Here is a 23,472-nt window from a genome sequence, read left to right on the forward strand (position 1 = left end):
TCCTTCCCCCTTCCCCCCTTCCCCCCTTCCCCGTTCCCTTCCAGGTTCTCTCTCCCCCCCCCCCCCCAGTTTATTTCAGGCAGTAACCTTCGGGCCTCTGTTTATGTGTTCGGTTTTGTTGCGTGCATTCCGTTCGTCCGTTCGTTGACAGGTACTCGCGTTGAAAGGGGGATGGGTTGATGGAGGGTTGTGTGGGGTGGGGGGGGGCGTGTGTGTTGCTTGCTGTGTGCACCTCTGTAGTCTTTTCTTGGTCGCGTGTTCAGTTCCGCTTTTTTTTTCTTCTTTCTTTTTTTTACTTTCTCTTGTAAATCTTTTTTATTATCTGTGAATTTAAAAAAATGCTAATTCGCTGGTCCCGTCACTGAAGTGTCGTTGTCACATTTGCTGTCGGTGTCACTGTCAAGTTGCAGTTCTACCCCCCTCCCCCCCCTTCTCCCGAATGCCAGGAATCCAACGACGACAATCACCTTGATTAAATGCGTTCTATGGGGATAAAGGCAGGTCGCGTGCTTGGCTAAGGTGGGGGTACTGGGGTGGGGGGAAGGGTATAGTAGGGGGTATGTTGCACGTGCGGGAAGATTAGGGGTAGGGGAGGGGGAGGAAGAGAGGGATGGGGGTGGGAGAAGGTATACTTGGGTGTGGAGACCCAGTGGCGCCGTTTTTTATCGGCTAAGTCTGTTGTGTGTGTGTGTGTGTGTGTGTGTGGTGTGTGTGTGTGTGTGTGTGTTTATGTGTGTGTGTTTTGTGTGTGTGTGTGTGTGTGTGGTGTGTGTTTATGTGTGTGTGTGTGTGTTTATGTGTGTATGTATGTGGGGGGGAGTGTGTGTGGGAGTGGGAGTGACGATAAGGTACCGGTGCGGCTATCTCTGCCATAGCTCCTCGCCTCGTGTTTGCCGACTGCATACATGTACCTCCCTTCTCCCAACATGCTTTGTGGATATTTCGTCTTGCGTAAAAAAGACAGCGATGATGTGACTCTCAAGCGGCTTAGAAAGGTAAGAGAGTGCGAAAAGGGCAAGAGGAGAGGAACAGGTGACTGCAGGGGATGGCTGGGCCTCCCTAATGTGACGTCATCCGTCCATGAGTCATCGTCACATGACACACACTACTTAATATCTCGCCCGCCCTCTCTCCGTGCATGACAGACGCACGCTCGCTCACGGCTTTGAGCTAAATCACACACACACATGCATACATACAAACATACATACATACGTACATACATACATACATACATACATACATATACATGTTTATACATACATGCATACATATACATATGTATGTATATACATATATATGTATATACATATATATGTATATACGTATATATGTATATACGTATATATATACATATATATATATATATATATATATATATATATGTATGTATATACATATATATATACGTACATACATATATGTATATACATACATATGTATATGCATATATATGTATATGCATATATTGTATATGCATATTAGGTATAAAGCATATTGTATATGCATATATATATGTTAGTCATATATATATACCATCCTATAACATTGATATTGTATATATACCCATCTGGTATATCATTCTACATTATATATATCTATGTATATTCCATATCATTATGATCGTATTACCTATGTATATACATCTATATGTATATTCTACATATCTATATCCTATATATATATATATGTCATATATACATATGTATATACATATTATATTTTATATACATATATGGTCTACTATATAATTATCATATTATATTATACATTATATTGTATATCCATATATATGTATATCATATATATGTTACTACAATATATGTTATATATTACAATATGTATATACATTTATATATCACATGTTATCTGTATATACATTGTATCTATCTATTAATTCACTATACGTATACCTATAGCTCTTTCCTATTAAATGTCGGAATATTTAGGGTGAAAGCGGCATTGTGGTCACTGGGATGACAGGGATGATATTGTCTTAGTCATCCATCCACCCAACCCGTATCACCCCCTCCCTACCTACACCCCGCATCCCCTCCCTCACTCACCCCCCCCCACCTGGTCCGTATTCCTTCCCTCACTCAACCCCCCCCCCCCACCTGGTCCGTATTCCTTCCCTCACTCAACCCCTCTGCCCTTGCTTGCTCACTCGCGCTCGCCCTTGTCAGCAGCTGTCGTCGACAGCGGCTTCGGCCTCTCGTCTTCCTCCTCCTCCTGCTCCTGCTAATGCCTCTCCTTTATTCCCCTCGCCCTCCCACTTCTTCGTTTTTTGTCCTCCCCTCCTCCTTCCTCCTCCCCCCTCCCTTCCTTCCTTCCTTCCTTCCCCCTTCTCTCTCCTCCTTCCTTCCTCCCCCCCTCCCTCCTCCCTCCCTCCCTCCCTCCCTCCCTCCTTCCTTTCCCCCCCTTTTGTTTTTCCCTCCCTCCCTTCCTATCCACTTCCTTCCCCCCTCTTGTTTTTTCCCTCCCCTTTCTCCTCCTCCTCCCCCTCTCCTCCCCCCTCCCCCCTCCCCCGCTGCCAAGACCTTTTTAAGGCGTGGAGCGAACGGACGAAATCGGATCGATAATAAAGTTATTTGGCTGGATTGGCGCCGGCGGGGCAAGGGACGGCCGGTGGGTTGGCGCTCCTTACACTGTGTGTGTGTGTGTGTGTGTGTGTGTGTGTGTGTGTGTGTGTGTGTGTGTGTGTGTGTGTGTGTGTGTGTGTGTGTGTGTTTAACGAGGCGAGCAACACCTCGTTCCTAGGAGCAGCTGCACACCATTACTCTACAATAAAGGAATCGAGACATCTTGTTTGTCTACCTTACACCCTAAGCTCTCCACCTACCATAGTCTTCTATGGGCCATCACACACACAACAGTGTCTGTCTGTCTGTCTCGTTTCTGCATGTATGTATGTGTCAGTACGTGTTTTATTGCGTGTGTATTTGTGTGTATATATGCATGTACCTGCGTGCCTCTGTACGCACGTATGCTTATTTGTCTATGCTTCCATGCAGATATTTGTATATATTACATGTGTTTGTCAAGCAACAGAAATTAAAAATGCAATTCGGGGCACACGTTGCATCACCTCATGATAATAAAGGGAATGCACTTCACTGTCCAAGTTTAGATGAAAAAATCTAACTTCATTTCATAATTACTGGTATGGATATATATTAAAAGTAAGAAAGAAATGAATACCAGTATGTTGGAAGTTATATGAAATTCTTTGATATTTAAGATTTTATTATTGCTAAGGCTTTTGGGTAAACAATTGCGTAATCCAGCCTGAGAGACGGGGATTGCAAACTGCGGTGCTTTGTGACATCATCTCCCATAAAAAGTGTCTACTCTGTGCTAACTACGTAGATCACTGATACAATGACCTGCCCCCCCCCCCCCTCCTGAATAATATCCCTTCAGACTCCATTCCTCCGCCCACGCTCACGCCCACGCCTATTGTTGTGTCCGTCTCTGTGGCTTGGTTGTGTTTTTCAGCACGAATGCTCTATTTTTCTTCAGCCGGGCCTACCTATCCCCCCCACCACACACACACACACACACAGTAGGTATTAGGAAGGACATCCAGTCAAGCAAAGGCGGCACTGCCAAAGCTAGGGTCTCGCAGTGGCCTGGCCCTGTCGCCGAGCAGGGGAGTGCCAGGCTTAAAACAGGTTCCCCAGAGGATAGCCCGCCCACCTGACGCACACCTCGACGCTGGCTTGACCCTACACCTGACTGCTCTCCCTCGTCTGCCCCGCCCTTCCCGCTCCTGAGCCTTGTCAGCGTAAAAGGTGCAATGGGACCCGCACTCCTCTCGCCCTTCCCGCTCTTGCGTTTCCTCTGTAATTGCAGTCCTTTCGCTCGAGTCTTTTATCAAGCCTTTCATCCTCATTTTCATTCCCCCTTTTCTTTATGTCCCATGTCCGTGCCTCCCCAACATTCTCCATTACCATACCCTTCTCCCCCTCCGTAACCCTCAGAACCCCCCTCCCCCTGTATCCTACAGACGTCATCACGTTGTCCTAGAAGTCCATTGTTCCAGGGTTAATGGGGAGAGCCGGAGGATGGGGGAAGCGGTGGGGGGGGGGATTCCTCGTTTCCTCGTTTCGGGCGTGGGGGCGGGTTTGACGGCTTGGCTCCTCTTAGGGCGGGCGGGGCGTTGAACTCGCGTATTGAGTAGCCTTCGTTTTTGTTTAGGGGGGGGGGGTCTTCCTGTACTACGCCTGCTAATCGTACAGGCAGAAAGGTAGACACGCACGCACGCAAGCAGGCAGATATTCAGGCAGACAGACAGACGGGAGCCATTCAGTCAGTCATTCAAAACAGGCGTTCATGCACAGACACGCACACCTGGAGAGACTAGATTCATCATTCACTTGACGGCAGCAAGGCCTTGGTGTGCCTGGGGTCGAGAGCGCCACCGCGTCTAGACTGCAGGTGGGGCCAGCGGTGCCGGCCCCTTAAGTGGCACTGGATGCCACTTTGGCGCTCCACTTGAGATGGACTTTCCCCGAGTGTGCCTGTCGGGGTTGTGGATAATCGAGCTCCGTCTTATGCAGTGCTGTAGGCTGCTTCCTACAACTGAGTTCTGTGGATGTTCACCTGTTTCTTCTGTGCATAGGTTTCATGTCTTTTTACATCATCATCACCTGCTGCGTGATAAGAATTTTAATACCGTTGCATGTCGAGCGTTGCTGTGACTGCCTGGGTGGGTGAGGGCGGGGGAGGGGGGTGTAGACCAGCCTCCCGCTATATTTTCCCAGCGTGTTTATGCTCAGGCAAAGCCGTTTGTTGAGCTGCAGACTAAAAATGTTATGCGCCAGGCTTAAAGTTGTTTGCATTTTTACCCCTTTTCGTTGGTATATTGCTCTGCACTATCAATTTCTATAGATATAACCCATATCTTTCTTTCTCTATATATATCTATTTGTCTATCTATCTTTCTCTCTATATATCTATTTGTCTATCTATCTTTCTCTCTATATTATTTGTCTATCTATCTTTCTCTCTATATATCTATTTGTCTATCTATCTTTCTCTATATATATCTATTTGTCTATCTATCTTTCTATATATCTATTATCTATACATCTATCTATCTGTCAGTTTATCCATCCAGATCCACGCCCACGCAAAACGAGAAGCTCCCCAAATGTAAAATATTCGCGTTGACAGCAGTTCCCGCTGCCCCTGTGACGCTGCATCCCTCCCCGCCTGGCTTTCTCCCTCACACCCTTTGCCGCAACATACTTATTATCCCAGGCGAGTGCCCCTTTGAAGGTGGCTATAAATAAAGTTAGCTTCTGTCCCTTGGTGTTAAATCTCCTTAGTCCTCCTTGCAGGGCCCAGAGCACGAAATACGGGGAAATGAGTATAGAGCTTTTTGTTGTCACACAGAGTCGGGAGTCAGGAGGAGGTGCGTGTCCTCTCGGGGCCGAAGTCGCTTCTAAACAAGTGTGTGTATGTATGTAGGTATGTATGTGAGAGGGAGGAGGAGGAGGAGAAGGAGAAGGAGGAGATGGAGAAGAAGTTTTTACTGCAAGTGCGTGTACCTGAACTATAAGGCAAGGGGGAAAGAGGGGGCATGTGGCGAGAGAGGATGCGGCGGTGTTTCGAAAAGACGAGGATTGTTTGGAGGATAGTTAAACGGGGGACGAGGATGAGAAGTAATATTAGTGGGGATGTTTGGAGTAGGAGATGAGGGGACGCATGAAAGTGTGCCAAGATTTTGCTCGGTAAACATTACACATTACCAGATTGTGTAATATGCATACTTAGAATTATACACAAGCGTGCATACATACTTACATTGCACACATTAAGTAACCTGTGATGAAGCGCCTGAGAAAATATATTTGCATAGAAAACACACACGCACACGCATACATTTATTTAGGCACGAGTGTGATTATTAATACCATTAGGCAATTTTACATGGGTTATTAGCGCGATTGTCTGACAGGGGAAATTGCATAAGCCATCATCCCGGAAACTAATTGAACCCGCATTAGGCCCAGTAATGCGACGCGGCCTTTTTCAGTCGGCGGGCTGACCTGAAGGGGCGCTGTGCGAAGAGCCGTTTTCTTGCTTTCTCTTGTTTTCCTTTTTTCTTTTGCTGTTTTTCTTTTGTTTTCGTTTGCCCCCCCCCCACTTTATTTTGCTTTTACTTTGCTTCTATTGTTTTTTTTTTTTCTTTCTTTAACTCGGTTTCACTCGTCTTTTTTAGTCTTGCGTTTTTTTTCCCTTCATTTGTTTTCTCTTTTCCTCGCATTTGTTTCTGCTGGGCCGCGGAAGAAGACGGGGATTTTGAGGAATTTCGAGAAATTAATTAATCAATTATTCAAGAGATTACGTGGATTAATCAACTGTGGGAGGTTTGTTTGTCAATACATCTTATGAAATGTTAATGAGCATTGCATCCATCAAACGAATAATATCTATCAATCGGCCTGTTTTTTTTTTGTTTGTTTGTGTTTGATTTTCTTTTATTTATTTATTTATTTTTTCTTTCTTTTCTTTCCCAGACATGTCGGATTAGGTCTACTGTATAATGTCAGTGTTTATTTGGTTTATGGACCCCCCCCCCCAAAAAAAAAAAAAAAAAAAAAAAAAAAAAAAAAAAAAAAGTATATATATAAAGTGACAATTACAACAAAAATCTAGTACAATAGCAGGAAGCGCGGATTAGACTAACGACGACAATGGACGCCAAATTTCACGACATACATGGCGGCGACGACGACGATGACGGCGGCAATTCACGCCCCCGGTCGCCGCCTTGGGTCACGGGCGGACGCTCACGCCCCCCCTCCCCCCTCTACCCCCCCTCCCCCTCCTCAGCCGGCGAAGCGGCACCGGCGGGGAAAGTCTCTTGGAATGCGCAGATTCGTGTGTGTGTGTGTGTGTGTGTGTGTGTGTGTGTGTGTGTGTGTGTGTGTGTGTGTGTGTGTGTGTGTGTGTGTGTGTGTGTGTGTGCTTGTCAGTGCATGTATGTCCCTCCCTCCTTCCCTTTCCCTCCCTCTCTCCCTCCTTTTCCCTCCCTCTCTCCCTCCTTTTCCCTCCCTCCCTCCCCCTCCCCCTCCCTTTCCCCCAATTCTCCAGAAAGTGTGTGACCCTGTTATAATTACGAGCTGAATTAACATCGTAAGGTTGTGTCCTAGATTCGCTGGTCTTTCTCTCTTTCTCTCTCTCTCTTTCTTTTATATTTTTTCTTTCTTTTATATTTTTTCTTTCTTTTTTTCTTTCTTTCTCCTCTCTCTTTCTGTTTCTATCTTTCTCTTTCTATATCTCTTTCTCTTTTTCTTTTCTCCCTTTCTGCTTTCTCTTTTCACTCTTGTCTCTTTCTCTTTTTTATCTCTTCTCTCTCTCTCGCTCTACCTCCCTTCCTTCCTTCCTTCCTTCCTTCCTTCCTTCCTTCCTTCTCCCCCCCATTTGCTAACTCCCTTAACACACACACAGACATAGGTTTATAGTCGATGGAGTCTTTGTGACCATTTACTGAGTTTTACGTTTACATAATATATTCGCAGTTGATTTAATATTTATCTTTTGCAAGAAAAAGTCAAGTGAACATTGATAGCCAGATCTCGGATAAGAAATTGGTGCGTTCGCTCGAAGGCTTTGAGCGATTAATGAGGAAATCGAGCGCCTCTTCAGGGCTGCGGGTCTTCTCCCTCAGGGGCCTTTAGCTGTTGCTTGCTTCCCCCTCTCCTCTCGTGTTCCTTTGTCCGCCCCTGCCCGTCTTGCCCCCTTGTCTGAGTTTCTGTAGCACCCCCGTCCCATGCCCCTGGGTAAGTCGTCCCTAGGGGGATGGTGGAGGTGTGCGTGGCGGCGTCCCTGACCCGGGTTCTGCTCGGGATATTGATTCCACCGAGTTTCTCAGAATCACGCGGAAGGTTTGCCCCTCTCTCTCTCTCTCTCTCTCTCTCTCTCTCTCCCCCTCCCCCTCTCTCTCTCTCTCCCCCCCCCCCTCTCCCCCCCTCCCCCCCCTCTCTCTCTCTCTCTCTCTCTCTCTCTCTCTCTCTCTCTCTCTCTCTCTCTCTCTCTCTCTCTCTCTCTCTCTCTCTCTCTCTCTCTCTCTCTCTACCTACTCCCACCCTTCCCCCCTCTCCCTCTACCCCAACCCCTTATCTCTCCCTCTCCCTTTCTAGGGCATCATTGAGTCGGGGGAAGGGAGTGAAGGGAGAGGTTTTGTAGAGAGTGAGGATGGATAGAATGGAGGGGGGAGGCAGGGGGAAGCAGGCAGGCAGGCAGGCAGGCAGGCAGGCAGGCAGGCAGGCAGGCAGGCAGGCAGGCAGTGAGGGGTAGAGGGAGGGAATAGGGAAATTAGGGTACTGATCTTTTCGGCGTGTTGAGCGAAATGCTTTTGGAGGGCCAGGAGAGAATCATGGCTCTTGTGACCTATATTTTATACCGTGTGTCGCTGTATAATTATTTCGCCCGAGACCCTGGGTTCGCCGGTCTTTTCTACATCTTCCCCCATACCCTTTATTTTGTATCTGCTCCGTTTTCTCTATACAGCATATATATATCTACTATATCTTTGTCTCTATTTTCGTATTTATATATATATCTGTGTGTGAGGGAAAGGACCCATCTCTATCCATGTTGATATCCATTTCTATAAAACCCCTCTTCTCAACACCCTTCTGCCCCCCCCCCTCCCCCCGGCACCCGAACGGAATGGCATTGGGCGTGTCGTGATCCGGGTGGGCAAGTGGGTCATTCCAGGTCGAAAGTACCTTCCCACCCGCAATGTAACCCCATCCCCCCCTCCCATTCTCCATCTCCCTTCTCCCTGCCGGAAAGGAAAAGGTTGATATTTTCAAGTATACGTATTTTGCATATATGCTGTACATTTTTTTTCTTCTGCAAAGGTTTTTGAAATGCGGCGAAGTTTGGGAAAGGGAAGATGTGAATACGAAAGGACACTTTTCTGGAAGATTTGGTGGGCATAGCACGCGGCATACCATTAGTGTTTGTTTGTTTGCGTTTACTGTTTATGAATGTGTTTTGCACTGTGTATAATGAATGCATTTGTGTTTATGGAAAAATGAGTTGTCGACACCCCCCTCTCCTCCACCCCCATGATTACCAAAAGCAGTGGCGCCCCCGCTCCTGCCCCGTTAGCGTGAGCGATATTGAATCCTGCTTGGGAATGTTCTAGAATCCAGCGCGGTCGGGGTGCTCTCTCTCTCTCTCTCTCTCTCTCTCTCTCTCTCTCTCTCTCTCTCTCTCTCTCTCTCTCTCTCTCTCTCTCTCTCTCTCCCTCCCTCTCCCTCTCCCTCTCCCTCTCCTCTCCTCTCCCTCTCCCTCTCCTCTCTCTCTCTCTCTCTCTCTCTCTCTCTCTCTCTCTCTCTCTCTCTCTCTCTCTCTCTCTCCCCTTCCCTCTCTTCCCTCGTGTCACGCTGCGGAGCCATCAGCCCTCCTCAGGCGTCGAAGATTCTGGATAGCCTGCGAATCCTCCAGCCAAGGGAATATTCTGGAAACAAGCGTCTTGGTAAGGAAGGCTAGTGGTTCGCCATGTTTCCCTCCCGCTCGTGGAATGCTCGAGAAGGTTTTACTGGAGCTCCACTTTTTCCCAGAAATATTCCTAAAGCGCATAGAAGCACTCGCATTCCCTCCTTCCCTCCCTCCCTCACTCCCCTTCCTTCCTTCCCTTCTTCTCTCCTTCCTCTCCTTCCTTCCCCTTCCCTCCTCCTCCCTCCCTCCCTCCCTCCCCTTTCTTCCTTCCCTCCTTCCCTCCCCTCCCCCTTCCCACCAGTTCTCCATCTACAACCCCTTATCCCCCTCCCAGTTATTCTCACTCCCCTCTCTACCCTTCCTGTTACCCCCTCCCACTCTACTCCTATCTTCTCCCCACCCCCTCCTGTTCCACCCCGCTCCCCCCTGTTACCCCTCCCCTGCTACCCCCACTCTGTCCCTCTCCCCGCCCCTCTACACCCCCACTCCCCCGATGCCGTTCCGAGAATGTTCTGGACTACCAGAAGAACAGCATGAGGCGTTCGTGGAAAAATAGCCGTTTATGGTCCTTGCGGGAGGGAGGAGGGACGGAGGGAGTGAAGGAGGGAGGGAATGAGGAGGTGGAGGAAGAGGAGGAAGAAAAGAAAAGAGAGGAGGAAAAAAAGAAAAGAGAGGAGGAAGAGGACAGAGTGCAGGGAGGAGGAACGAACGAACCGACAAAAGGCGGAATCAGACAAGACATACAAAGAAAAGGAGGAAAAGAAGAAGGAAGAGCGACAGACAGACACACAGACGCAGAAAGAGCGAGAGTGGGAGAGGCGGAGGGAAACCGGAAGAGGGGAAAGGATGCGCCATTGTGACGGTTGGAATACTAAGGAGATCTTCGGGCCAGCGAGAGTCGGCAGCTGGGACGAGCCGAGGGGAGGGGAGGGGAGGGGGAAGGAAAGTGGGGGAGAGAGAAGGGGAGGGGGAAAGGAAGGGGGAGGGAGAGGGAGAAAGGAGAGGGGAGGGAGAGAGAGGGAGGAGGGGAGGGAGGGGTAAAGGAAGGGGGAAGGGGAGGGAGAGGGAAAGGGAGGGAAGGGTAAAGGAGGGAGAAAGAGAGGGGAAGGGAGTCGAAAGGGAGATCAGAGGAGGAAGAAAGGGTGGAGAACAGGGAAGGAAAGGAAGGAAATAATACAAGATGGGGAGGAGGAGGAGGAGAGAAGAGAAATGCAGGAATTGTGGAGAAATAAAAAAGAAGGGAAAAAGCGAAAGAGGAATGAAAGAAAAGAAAAGAAGGGACGGGAAAGAAAGAGAGGAGGAGAGTTAAAGAAATAAAGGACAATAAATATGTGAGAAGAAATTCAAAGAGAATTTAAGAAAGAAGGGAGCAAAGAGAAGACAGAATGAAAGAAACGGTAGAACGAAGGCTAAAAGAGAGACGAAAGCAAAGCAGATGGACAGAAAGAACGAAAGAAGAGGAAAGAAAGAAAAAAAGAGAGGCAGGAGGAAAGAATAGAAAGAAAAAAAAGACAAAAGGAAGGAAAAAAGGAAAGAAAGAGAAGAAAAACAGGGAGGAAAGAAGGAAAGAAAGACAGACAAGAGGAAAGAGAAAGAGAGACAAGAGGAAAATGCAGAAAGAGAGAAAGACAGACAAGAGGAAAATACGAAAGAAAGAGAGAAAAAGAAAAATCCCAAGGCGAGAGTGAAAGGGTCGACGGGAAAGTGGCGCGGCTGCCGATCGGGCGGCGTCAGCGATTGGCTGTCACGCTCTGGATCGCTGACGAAATTGCGGTCATCAGCACAGGATCTCTTGATGAGGGGAAAGATAAGCGGTTGTCATTGCGTGCGCCGCGGGAGGGGCTGGCGAGAGCGGGCGCGGGGTTGGGGCGGGAGGGCGGTCTCCTTTGGCCCGTGGGTTGTAGCTCTTGGTTGTTGAATGGGTTTCTTGTGAGCAGTAGTAGTGGGAGTGATTGTTTTTGTTGTTTTACTACTATAACTACCATCATTATCAATCATCAGTCGGCAGTCATCATCATCCTTACGGTCATGATTGTTATTGGTATTATCATGATAAGCATAGCTTGCCATTGGTGTTATTATTATTATTATTTTGTATTTTCGGTCTATTTTTGGGTGTTCTATATCCCCTTCTCTTTGCCTAATTACGTTTGTGTGTCTTGCCCCCCCCCCTCCCATCCTCCCCGGACCGGTGTTAGTTTTCCTGTGTCTGTCTTGTCTCCTAACACAACGCCCCGCCAGGAGATACTAACCATCACCCGCGGCAGACATAACTCTGTATTCTTGACCCGCAGTCCCTCGTGCCGGAGTGAAAAGGGAGGGGGGGAGGGGTGGCGGGGAGGGTGGGAACAGAGGGAGGGGATAGGGGTGGAGGGAAGGGGGGGAGGAAAGGAGAATGGGAGGGGTGGAAGGAAAGGGAGAGGGGAGGGGTAAAGGAACTAGGGAGGCGGGGGGCGGAGGAGAGGTTGGAAAGGGGAGAAGGGGAGAGGGTGGGGAGGAGGAAGGAGGGGGAGAGGAAGAAAGAGTGGTGGGGGGGGATAGGGGACAGGGACTTGGAATTTGAAAGAGGATGGGGAGGAAAAATGCTGGAGAAGAGGGGGGAGGGGGTGGGGGGAGATAAGTTTTCATTCTAACAAGATATGCATTGGAGATGGTGGCTTGTAGAGAGCGTCGAGTGCCTAAAGGAGGGCGGTGTGGTGGGGGGGGAGGGGTCAAAAGTTGGACGAGGAAGGATGAGGCCAAGGAGTGATGCGTGGCGGGGGGGGGGGTGCAGGATGCCGGGGAGGTGAGAGGGATTTGGATACCTCGCGTGCCACTTCAGTCCCCTTTAGTTACCCCGCTTACTTATCTATACATTTGTCTGTTTGTTTATTCGGTTACTATATCCCAGTGTCTTACCATTTGTGTGTTTTCTGCTGGACATTTCAGCCTCTATTGCCTTTCCTCCTCCCCACCCTCTTTACAAGCATTTTATAGATTGTTGCAACATTGGAAAGCATTCGATCGATCTCGCTTGCCGCCTGCCTTCCCCTCCCCTCCCTCCACCCCTCCGTCCCCCTTCCCTGGACCTCCCCCTCCCTGTTGCTGTCTGACTCGCTCTCTTTTAGCCTCTTTCCCTCTGCGACGTCTCTCTGTCTCCTCTTCTCTCTCTTCCTCTTTTTATCCTCCCTTTCTCATCCTCCTCCTTTTCATTCTTCTCTTCCCCATCCTTCTTATTCGCCTCTCTCCTTCCATTCTAGTTGTGTCGTAATCTTGGGTGTATTTTCTCGTATGTATGGACGAGAACATTGAGCATTTTATGGATGTGGTTTTATGTTTTACTGACGAATATTTTCCTTCTCCTTTCAGGCGACCATCGGCATCGACTTCCTGTCCAAAACTATGTATCTCGAAGATAGAACGGTACGTACCTTAGCTCTGTTTTGCTTTTCTTCTAATGGCGTCGATGCCAAATGAGGTGTGAGAAGGTATTAGTCGATGCTGGGTGCACATTGACGGACACACTGGTTGCACGCACACGTAAACACATGGACAAACAAACGCACGCACACGCGCACACGCGCGCACGCACACACCCACGCACACACACACCACGCACACACATCACGCCACAGACGACACACCAGCGCACCACCCACGCACACACACACCCAGAACAACCCACGACACCCCATCCACGCACACACCCACGCACACCCACGCACACCACACACCACCACCACACACACCCACCACCACACAACAACACGCACACACCACGCACACACCACCACACCCACCCACACCCCACGCACAACCAACGCACCCACACGCACACACACCACGCACGCACACACACACCAAGCACGCACACACACACCACACCACCACACACACACACACACACCACACACACACACCCACGCACACACACACACACACCCACACACACACAACACACACACACACACACACACACACACATACGCGCGCACACACACGCAGTCGTGAAAGCTAATAGTGTACGTGTTTTGAGTACAAGTGAAGTTGACTTAATTTGTATCTATAAATGCAGAACACAGTCTGTATTCGAACTTTTGTATGATTAGGTATTTTAAATGAGTATTTTAGTATGCTGATAATACTCCCCCCCCCAAAAAAAAAAAAAAAAAAAAGAGAGAGAGAGAGAGAGAGAGAGAGAGAGAGAGAGAGAGAGAGAGAGAGAGAGAGAGAGAGAGAGAGAGAGAAGAACACTGCTGATAACCTTAATAATTACCATGGCCAAAGTCTTTCAACGATTAGTATATCCATTTTACTCTTAATTATCTGTTAATTCACGTATTATTGTTGTGCGGATAACAGTTGCTCTTTTAACTGAGTGCTAATTATCACAGGAAATGTCCGAGCGCATTGTGTGTGAAAATTCTGGCAGATTGATGTAGGTTTATCTCAAGTTACCCTTTTCAACCGGGAAAAAGCAAAGGCAGAATCGAAATAATATATATTCTTTTACTCTTCCCAATCGTTTGAACATTAATAGCACCCAATATTCGACTTAGATTTCGTAGGCTTCCAAAATGACTCATGCCTGGAGACCGCGGGGTAATTGTATTTTCGGTATCTGTGAAGGTACGCTGGCCTCATCACCGTACCGTGAAATTATTGAAAGGCGCTGAATAGTGGACGGATCACCTTGACAGTTTTGTACGCATGACGTCAAGCAAGTATTCCGCGTTTATATACCGTGACGTCACCACAGATTTCCCGCGCCTGTAATACCTTTTTTCTTATTTTATTTTATCGCATTCAACAGGTATCTTATGAAAATTACAGGTATGACACGTTGTGGCGGGTTGTCAAGGAAACACGTGATAGATATTTTTTATTCGTTTAACCGATCGAAAGTCACAGATTCAACACTTGACCGTTTTAAGCGATTCTATGTTCTTCATATACATACACGTGTGTGCGCGTGCGTGCGTGCTTGCTTGTGCAGGTGTTTTATATGTAAGTACATATACATACACATGTGTGTGTGTGTGTGTGTGTGTGTGTGTGTTATTAAAATGTGTGTGTATACACACACACACACTCGCACACACACACACACACACACACACTCGCGCACACACACACACACACACACACACACATATATATACACATACCGATTTTGTAAATGTCATTATCGCCTGAGCACCACTTCTGTATGAACTGTGTCCAGGACGGCAGGTCTCGCCTCAAAGTACGCGCCGTCCCTTCACTGCCACCAAATCCAATTTAAAAATTCGCCAAATGTAAAACATCCTTAAATGCGCCACTCGAGAGAACTTACCTTAAAAAATGACTGAATAGCCGAATGCACCATATCCGAATAACACTATTGCATATTAGTTATTAGTACTAATTGTCACCACCAGTCTGTCACCCTGTTATAACTTGTCAAGTGTATTCTTCACCTTGACAAAACGAAAATGGATTTTAGGTGATCGCAGCTGAAGAAAACTTTGCTGGTGTTGAGCAGCGAACACCCCCGGGTGATACAGTTTGCCCTACCTGACCTACCCAGCTACTTGCTGTGTGGCATAGTGGTAGCGTTCTCGTCGAGCAATCATGCTGACCTGCGCTCAAGTCCCACGCCGCCGGTGGATGGTAACCCCGGCCATTCCTTGCACACAGGGGGTAATTTAGAAGCAAACAGACAGCCTGTCACACCAAACATAAGAATAACCATTGTAACAAATGTAATTGACTAAATTATTTTATTGCCCACCTTCGCTGAGCTAGTCTAACCTCTCACACCCTGTTCTTACGGAGTTCTTGTATTACAATCATAGTACTACAAAACACTATGCATGTTACGGACTGACAAGATAGAGGGACGAAGCGACCAGGGACGAGATAAGGAGGGAGAGAGGGAATGATTTAGTAGAGTGGAGGAGAAAGAACGGGTGGCAACAAAGAAAGTATGGTAAGTGTTTGCAAGAACAACATTAAAATAGGATGCACTATTAGCGATGGAGACGTTTAGGACGTTTATTGGAAGAGAGGAAACAAGGAACCATAGCGGGGAAGAAGAAAAGGGGGAAGAGCACGCTCAGCCCAAACAAAAATGAATGAGGGACGTCTGAAAGAGACTGAATCACGATAAAGAGAGAAAGAGAAAGACAGACTGGGAGTGGTTCTAAGCCGGTGCACCAATAGGAAGAGAGCTCACAAAGCGGACTGGAACGAGGGGACGGAGGAGGAAGTGGGCGACAGGGGAGGAGGAGAAAGAGGATAACAGAGAGAGAATGGGGTGGAGGAAATAAAAGGAGAGGAAGATGGAAGGGAAGGGGACAGAAAATGCGGGGAAGGGGAGAGAAAGAAAGAAGAGTGGGTGGGAGGGAGAGCAGAAAAGAGGAAAAGAGAAAGGAAATAGAATCGACGAGAATTGAAGGGAATCAGCCTGCAACGCGACGCTGGTCGCACACGAATGTGAACCCCACCAGCACGCCTTGGCATTTTCGACCCAGAAGTATAGTAAACACGTAAGGCACCGCGGCCGAGCAAACGCCCTCTGCACCTGTGCCTTTCCCGAAAGCTTTCCCATGAGAGGAGAATCCCCCCCCCCCCCTCTCTCCAAAAAAGGGGTCACATTTCCCCAGCCCATCTTTCGCACAGAAAAGTTGGCAAGAGAGGGATGTTTGACGAGTATCAATCGGGAGGGCATTCATGAATAGGGCCAGGTAAGAGTATGAAAGGACTTGTAGTGTTGAACAGCTGTGTATACAGACGTGTAGTAGGGGTTGGTTACGAGAAAGAGAGAGAGAGAGAGAGAGAGAGAGAGAGTGTGTGTGTGTGTGTGTGTGTGTGTGTGTGTGTGTGTGTGTGTGTGTGTGAAGTCGAATTCATTCAGGTGGACGTAGACATATCCATAGAGGACCATGGATGAAGGCAAGGTTGGCCTTACCGTCCAAACTTTGATTACACCTGATGCCAGCACTCATGGATGAGCCTACTGGGAACAAGTCGATGGGCATTGCAGTTGTAGTTGTAAAGCCAGTTCTCAACCACTAAGATATTGTTGCACACACACACACACACACACACACACACACACACACACACACACACACACACACACACACACACACACACACACACACTGTAAAAGGCTATCATCCTTAGTACAATAAACCTGAAGAAAAAGTTTACACCCTCTGGTTATGGACTCTTTACATCTTCTCAGTAGCTTGTTGAAATTACCATAAATAAACTTAACATTGGCCACAACACCCTCCTGTTGGGTATTCCGAGCCTGACACTTCTCTCGCTGGACTAGCTAACCAGTCCACACCATGCCAGAACTTGCAATCAAAACATTACCTATGGTGGCAGCGGTGGGATGGAACTTAGTGGACAGATTACTTAATTGGTTACTTTGGTTACACTTTCTTCTCTCTCTCTCTCTTTCTCTCTTTCTCTCTCTTCTCTCTCTCTCTCTCTTTCTCTCTTCTCTTCTTTCTCTTCTTTCTCTTTTCTCTCTCTTTCCTTCTTTCTCTCTCTTCTCTCTTCTCTCTTCTTCTTCTTCCTCTCTTTCTCTCTTCCCTCTCTTCTCTCTCTTCTCTTCTCTCTCTCCTTCTCTCTCTCTCTCTCTCTCTCTCCTCTCCTCTCTCTCTCTCTCTCGTATCTATCTCTCTCTCTCTCTTCTTCTCCTCTTCTTCGTCCTATCGTGATCCTCCTTCGCGAGTGCAGAGCGTGTAGCAAGCGTGGGACAGACGATGACTTGTTCGCAGCAGTAATATATCCCCGGCGAGATCGATGTAGGTTTAGTGGCGTGTCTCTGCTGTAGATTCACTTCTCTCTTCCTGCTTCCTCTTTTCCTCTTTTGAGGTCTGTTTTCTGCTCTTTATCCCCCTCCTCTTTATACCTCGGTCTTCTCTGTCGCTCTGTCTCCCCTTTTATCTGCTATCTTTTGCAGTTTCTCTTTCGGTTTTCTCTCATCCTGCGCCACGCCTGTCCTCCCTCTCCCGCTCAACTTTTCTTCTCTTTTATTAATATTGTCTTTATTTTCTTCATCATCTTAGAATTACATACATATTGATTGATAGATTATCTATAGATAGAAATATAGATATTGTGTTTCTTTTAGTATGTATATGAAGTACGTTTCAGAATACCTGAAAGGTTATCGAAGGCTTAGGAGTTGGGCGAGCATTTGGGTGAAATTGAGCGGCCATCGGGGAGCGGGTGAGGCCTGGCCGCCGGATGGATGGGGGATTGCATTGAAGTTGACGTTTAGGGGATGAAGGTGGAAGATAGATGTTGGTCAAAAGCTAGATTTCTGCTGGAATTGATAGGTACGATGGAGAGGAAGGATGGGGTAGGAGGATGTCAAAAGGTTAGTCAGTGGATGGGTATAAAGGACACGAACGCGACCTCACGTTCATATTAAAGGCAACGTAGACAAACCCGGAGATGTAGAGCCAAGGAAAGAAAAGGGAGAAACAGGATCAACACGTAAAGCAGGGTCGGTTCGCCAGGGAAAACGAGCAGTAAAAGCAGCCTTGGGGAGGGTAGTGTGGGAGGGGGGTGGGTACAGGTCAGCAGGGCGCGAGAGCTGTTTCCCCGGGCGAGCGGTAGGTAGTTTTCCCCTCAGGTTTCCCCTTCGAGGCTTCCGTAATTAGATTAGGGCGCCTCCCCAAAGGAGTTGCTTTTATTTTATTCAACATGATCCCCGGCGCGTGTCTTACCCACCTCTGCCGCCGCCGCCTCCGCCATCATCCACAGGCCGCCTCTTCCCCTCCGACGGGGCTCGCGTCACAGTCACGCCACGAGGAGTTCATCGCCCCGACTTCGCTGCTGTTCATCACGCACATATTTATCTCATTACAATTTACCGCCGCTGTTCTTAACTTAAATACAGTGCCTTTATTTCAGCTCCGCTACTCTTTATCACACCTTACCAAGTACCCGGTGCTTTATTAGTCATCACACACCATACCGTTTCCATCAAGGGATGACATAATACCCCATTACCGTAATCACACTGCATTCCGTGTCATGCATCCTCGCGTCTCGCCTCAACCAACCACTGTCCACCGGCCTCGCCGCAAGTGAGTCCTCCTGTACAATCCCCCACATCTCGCCTTCTCTTTATCGCCGCTGCTGCTGTCACCACTGCGCCGCCAAGAGCATCCCCACTAATTGTTGCCGTTATTGCCACACTCACCGCACCCTACTTTCCGATAGTAAGCATTGCAGCGGCAGCCATAACTATTGATGTGCCGCAACCAACCCACCCATGGGCATAAAAACCAAGATGGACTGATGCGGAATTATCGAAAAATGATTTTACTGTGACTGTTTTCGTTTTCCTTTAGGGGGAATATAATTTTTCCCCTTTTTTCCATTTTCTTATTGGAGTCGGGTCTGTATATCCTCTCATGTAAATAGGAAAATGTCAGTTGATGCAATTTTTATTTTCTTTTGTAATAATTTACTTTCTAATCGATTTTATGGCTTATGACATTCCATGAGCTTCAGTGGTCCATTGAACTGCAATTAACACACAAAGATATTAGCACTGTAAAATGTCTCCAAAAGTTTCCATGTTATGCAATTTATATATATATATATATATATATATATATATATATATATATATATATATATATATAATGTTATACATAACTTTGTATAAAATGCAGGCTAACACGCTCTCAAAACTATTTATGATGAAGGCCTACCATCGCCTCTGGAAGCATGATGTCATGCTCAAAACAACTTCACACACAATTACTAGGTGAAAGTGATTGTAGTTCCATTACATTCTTTATGCCTTCCATGAAAATCACTTTTTTTTTGTGCATAGTCAAGCACTTGTACGTACACAAATCACATCACACACACTTGCATCACAGAGAGTTAAGTTTGGGCATTATAACCCTCAAAAGCTTATTTGTAGGGGTAGAGAATTATTGACATCATTAACATAATTTTGAAATGATTTATATGATTAAATTGTTCTCACAAAATAGTCACTTAGGTCCATGCCTTCCCTACAGGTACGGCTCCAGCTCTGGGATACTGCAGGCCAAGAGAGGTTCCGCAGCCTTATTCCCTCGTATATCCGAGATTCTACAGTAGCTGTTGTTGTGTATGATATAACAAGTGAGTGCATTAGTGTTACCTGTTCATGTTTGTTTTATATTTGCATTGCATTTGATTATCCTGCCTTTTTGTGCAATATGTTAGATATGTTTTTTTTTTTCTTCTTCTATCTCATACGCAAATTAGTAACATATCCTTACTTGCATTTGTTCTTTTCCAGATGCAAATTCCTTCCACCAAACCTCTAAATGGATAGATGATGTGCGAACAGAGCGAGGAAGTGATGTAATCATCATGCTTGTAGGCAATAAGACTGATTTGTCAGATAAGAGACAGGTAAGGAAAGTAATGAACAATTCTCTCTCTCTCTCTCTCTCTCTCTCTCTCTCTCTCTCTCTCTCTCTCTCTCTCTCTCTCTCTCTCTCTCTCTCTCTCTCTCTCTCTCTCTCTCTCTCTCCCTCTCCCCCTCCCCCCTCCCCCCTCCCCCCTCCCCCCTCCCCCTCCTCCTCCCCCCCTCCTCCTCCTCCTCCCTATCCCTCTCCATCTCCATCTCCCTCCAGTTTGCAGCATATGAATCAAAATTCCTCCCTTTTAAGTATACCCAAATTTGCACTTGATTATGAAAATAAAGAAAACTGTACTTTGGATTCTCCTGAATGTGGGATATATTTTAGCATTGGATTATGCAAGGTCACGTTGAGCATGGGTCTTTAAGTATGGGTTGATTTTCATTATTCATTGCTGTATCACAATTATAGAACAAGGCAGAACAGAATTAGCAGATCTTTCAAATGCTGGTTCATCTTTCATTTTCTCAACTGACTGACTCCTTATATTTGCCCTTACAGGTCTCCACGGAGGAAGGCGAACGAAAAGCAAAGGAGCTTAATGTTATGTTCATCGAGACTAGTGCGAAAGCAGGATACAACGTGAAGCAGGTAAGATGGAATACATTCTATTTGTTTTATTGTGGGATTTTAGTGCTATTAGGAATATAAGTTGTACAGGTAGAGGGAGTTATTTTCATGTTTGTGATACAAGTTATCATAGATAAGTCCTGGTTTTGATTTAGTATTTCTTGTTGTCTCGGTTACTTTTATGCATTGCTTATCTTATCTGAGTGGAATCTTGTGAAAATCACCTTTAGAGATCTAATTTCAGTTCTTGCAAGATTTTCTCCCTTTCAAAATAATTATTTATATTTAAATAAAAAGAGAAGTTAACTATAATTTCTGTCTCCAAATAGTGAATTTTTAAGTGTAATCAATACATCAGTCATATACTGGACTTGGCCCTAAATACACATCTACCCTGCAGCTGTTCCGGCGAGTCGCTGCTGCTCTGCCAGGCATGGAGCCCACCGACAACAAGAAGGTTGACAGTATCCTTTTTCTGGGCTCATTATTTATATATTTAACCTCAAGCATTTACATTCTATCAACTTTGTCCTTGTCCTCAGCCTTAACACCCACATGATATGGCATTTTGCATTTTCTAGCCCTACCCCAAAGTCAGCCAGTTTCACCTGTATCAAATTCCCAAGGACCTTGCCATAGCACAAAAAAAGCTTGCAAAATTTACCTTGTATTGATTGAATATGATCTGAATGATTTTTTTCTGAATAATAATGGGCAGAGGAAACCCTAGGTTCTGTATGCTCTTCTGCATCAAGATTTGCTAGTGATGAATAGTTTAGATGAAGCATGTTAATAGGAAATTATTTTGATAATATTTATAATGGTTCTTTAACTTCAAGGGAGATTTTTTTTTTATAATCTTCCATACCTATTGATACATAACTTTTGATAATAGCATTAGGGAAGTCTGATCTAAAGAAAATATTTAAAAGATTGAAAAAATGGCCACATGGCTTTATATTTTTTTCTGTTTGAGATCATTCCCATATTTTTTTTAGATAGTGCAATATTTTAAAATAGGAGTCAATTGAACTGTATCCTGTTGAATGTTTTTTTTTTTTTTTTAACAACAAAGCAAAGCAGTTAATGAGTTCCAAGACTAGTAAGCAAAGAAGATATGAATGAAAAATAGTAATGAATGATGAATTCTCTGAATGTATCGTCATGTAGCGGTTGCAGAAGAGAATTAGATTTTTATTAAGATACATCCAGTATCAAGTGTGTTTTAAGGCTTTTAAAAAGGGGAAGGAACATTCCATAAGCATTATATTGACCTTTTGATAATAATCTGCTGTCTTTTCTCATCAAATATGTTTACAGTATTCATTTCATTTCCTTTTACTGCAAAATTTGGGCTCTAGTTATACATGGTGCGTGTAGTATTAATGGAAAGGATTACTAGCAGACTAACTTATTCAACTAATATTTTTTTCCCCAACTAATATGGTCTGTATGTCTTTAACAATAGAAGCCAAGGGGAGTATGGAAATGTTAGGACATGAAATGCTTTTATTTCCTTTCATTGAAGGGATCAGCATGGCAAGAGGTATGTCCACTAGCTAGCAAAGTAGATGAGTATGTAAAGAACGGTAATTAGGCTGTCCACACATATTTCTTCAGTGATAAAAGAATTTGACTCTGGACATTCAATATTTTTTACTGGAAATTTCTAGGAATTTATGGTATCATTAATTCAATAATGATTTAATGGAGGCATCATGCTTATTTAATTTTATAATTGATGACTAGGATGCATTCCAGAGACTTACTGGAGTTTTGTGTTTTGCCATTTGCTTCAGCATGTTAGGTGTATTGGAAATTCATATCTCATTGAAACAGGTGAATGCTGTTTTATATATGTGTATATGTATATATGCTAATATTTGTTGATTAAAATAATAATAAATAATAATATATATAAATTATATATATATATATAAATAAAAATAAAATATAATATATATATATATATATATATAAAAATATATATATATAATATATAAATATAAATATATATATATATAATTATATATATATATATATAGAATAATATATATATATATTAAAAAAATATATAAAAAATATATAATAATATATAAAAAATATAATATATATATAAAAGTAATATAAATATATATATAATATAATATAATATATATAAAATATATATATATATTATATAATATATATATATTATATTATAATATCTATATATATATATATATATATAATATATATTAATATATTTTTATTATATATAAATTTATATTATATATATATATATATATTATATATATACATAATATATATAATATATATAATTTATAATATCTACATTTATACTATATAGATATATATATATATATATATATTTTAAATAATATATATTATAATATACTATCTCTCTTATATATATATATTAATAATGTTATATAGTATATAATTATATATCTATCTAAGTAATATCTATATATATATATATATCACTATCTCTAATATCTATATAAAATTCTCTATATCTATATATATACTCTATATATTTATTTTAATATGTTATATATATTCTATATATATTCTTTTGAATTCTTAAAATACTATAATTATCTTTCTATCTCTATCCTTTTATATTATATTATATATATATATCTCTCTATTCATATATATTATATATCCCGCTCTATTATTATATTAATATAATATATATATAAATTTTATCTAGTCTATAAATTAATTATTTAAATTTAATATTTTCTATATTCTTAAAAATCTTATATAAAATTCAATCTCTAATATTTTATTATATTAATCATATAATATTCATATTTTTCCTTTTTTTACTTAAATTTATTTTTTTAATTTTATCAAATATATCTCTTTTATAGCTATCTCTTTTTCAAAATCTATTTTTTGTTTTTTTATATTTTTATTTATCAATAAAAAAAAAAAAAAAAAAAAATTTTTTTTTTTTTTTTTTTTTTTTTTTTTTTTTTTTTTTTATTTTTCCAATTTCCCCTTT

General features: G+C 44.0%; 1 protein-coding gene across 2 annotated transcripts in view; it reads left to right on the top strand.

Moving 5' to 3' along the window:
* The window catches only part of LOC119578760 (ras-related protein Rab6-like), a 70,675-nt gene that overhangs the window by 17,334 nt on the left and 29,869 nt on the right, over positions 1-23,472 (top strand). For both annotated transcript variants that reach the window (XM_037926377.1, XM_037926376.1), the window contains exons 3-7: positions 12,814-12,867; positions 19,494-19,599; positions 19,760-19,875; positions 20,388-20,477; positions 20,857-20,920. In XM_037926377.1, coding sequence (XP_037782305.1) covers positions 12,814-12,867; positions 19,494-19,599; positions 19,760-19,875; positions 20,388-20,477; positions 20,857-20,920 — 430 coding nt within the window. The remainder of the gene's footprint in view (positions 1-12,813; positions 12,868-19,493; positions 19,600-19,759; positions 19,876-20,387; positions 20,478-20,856; positions 20,921-23,472) is intronic.

Source organism: Penaeus monodon, chromosome 11 (assembly GCF_015228065.2).
Source record: "Penaeus monodon isolate SGIC_2016 chromosome 11, NSTDA_Pmon_1, whole genome shotgun sequence".
NCBI lineage: Eukaryota > Metazoa > Arthropoda > Malacostraca > Decapoda > Penaeidae > Penaeus > Penaeus monodon.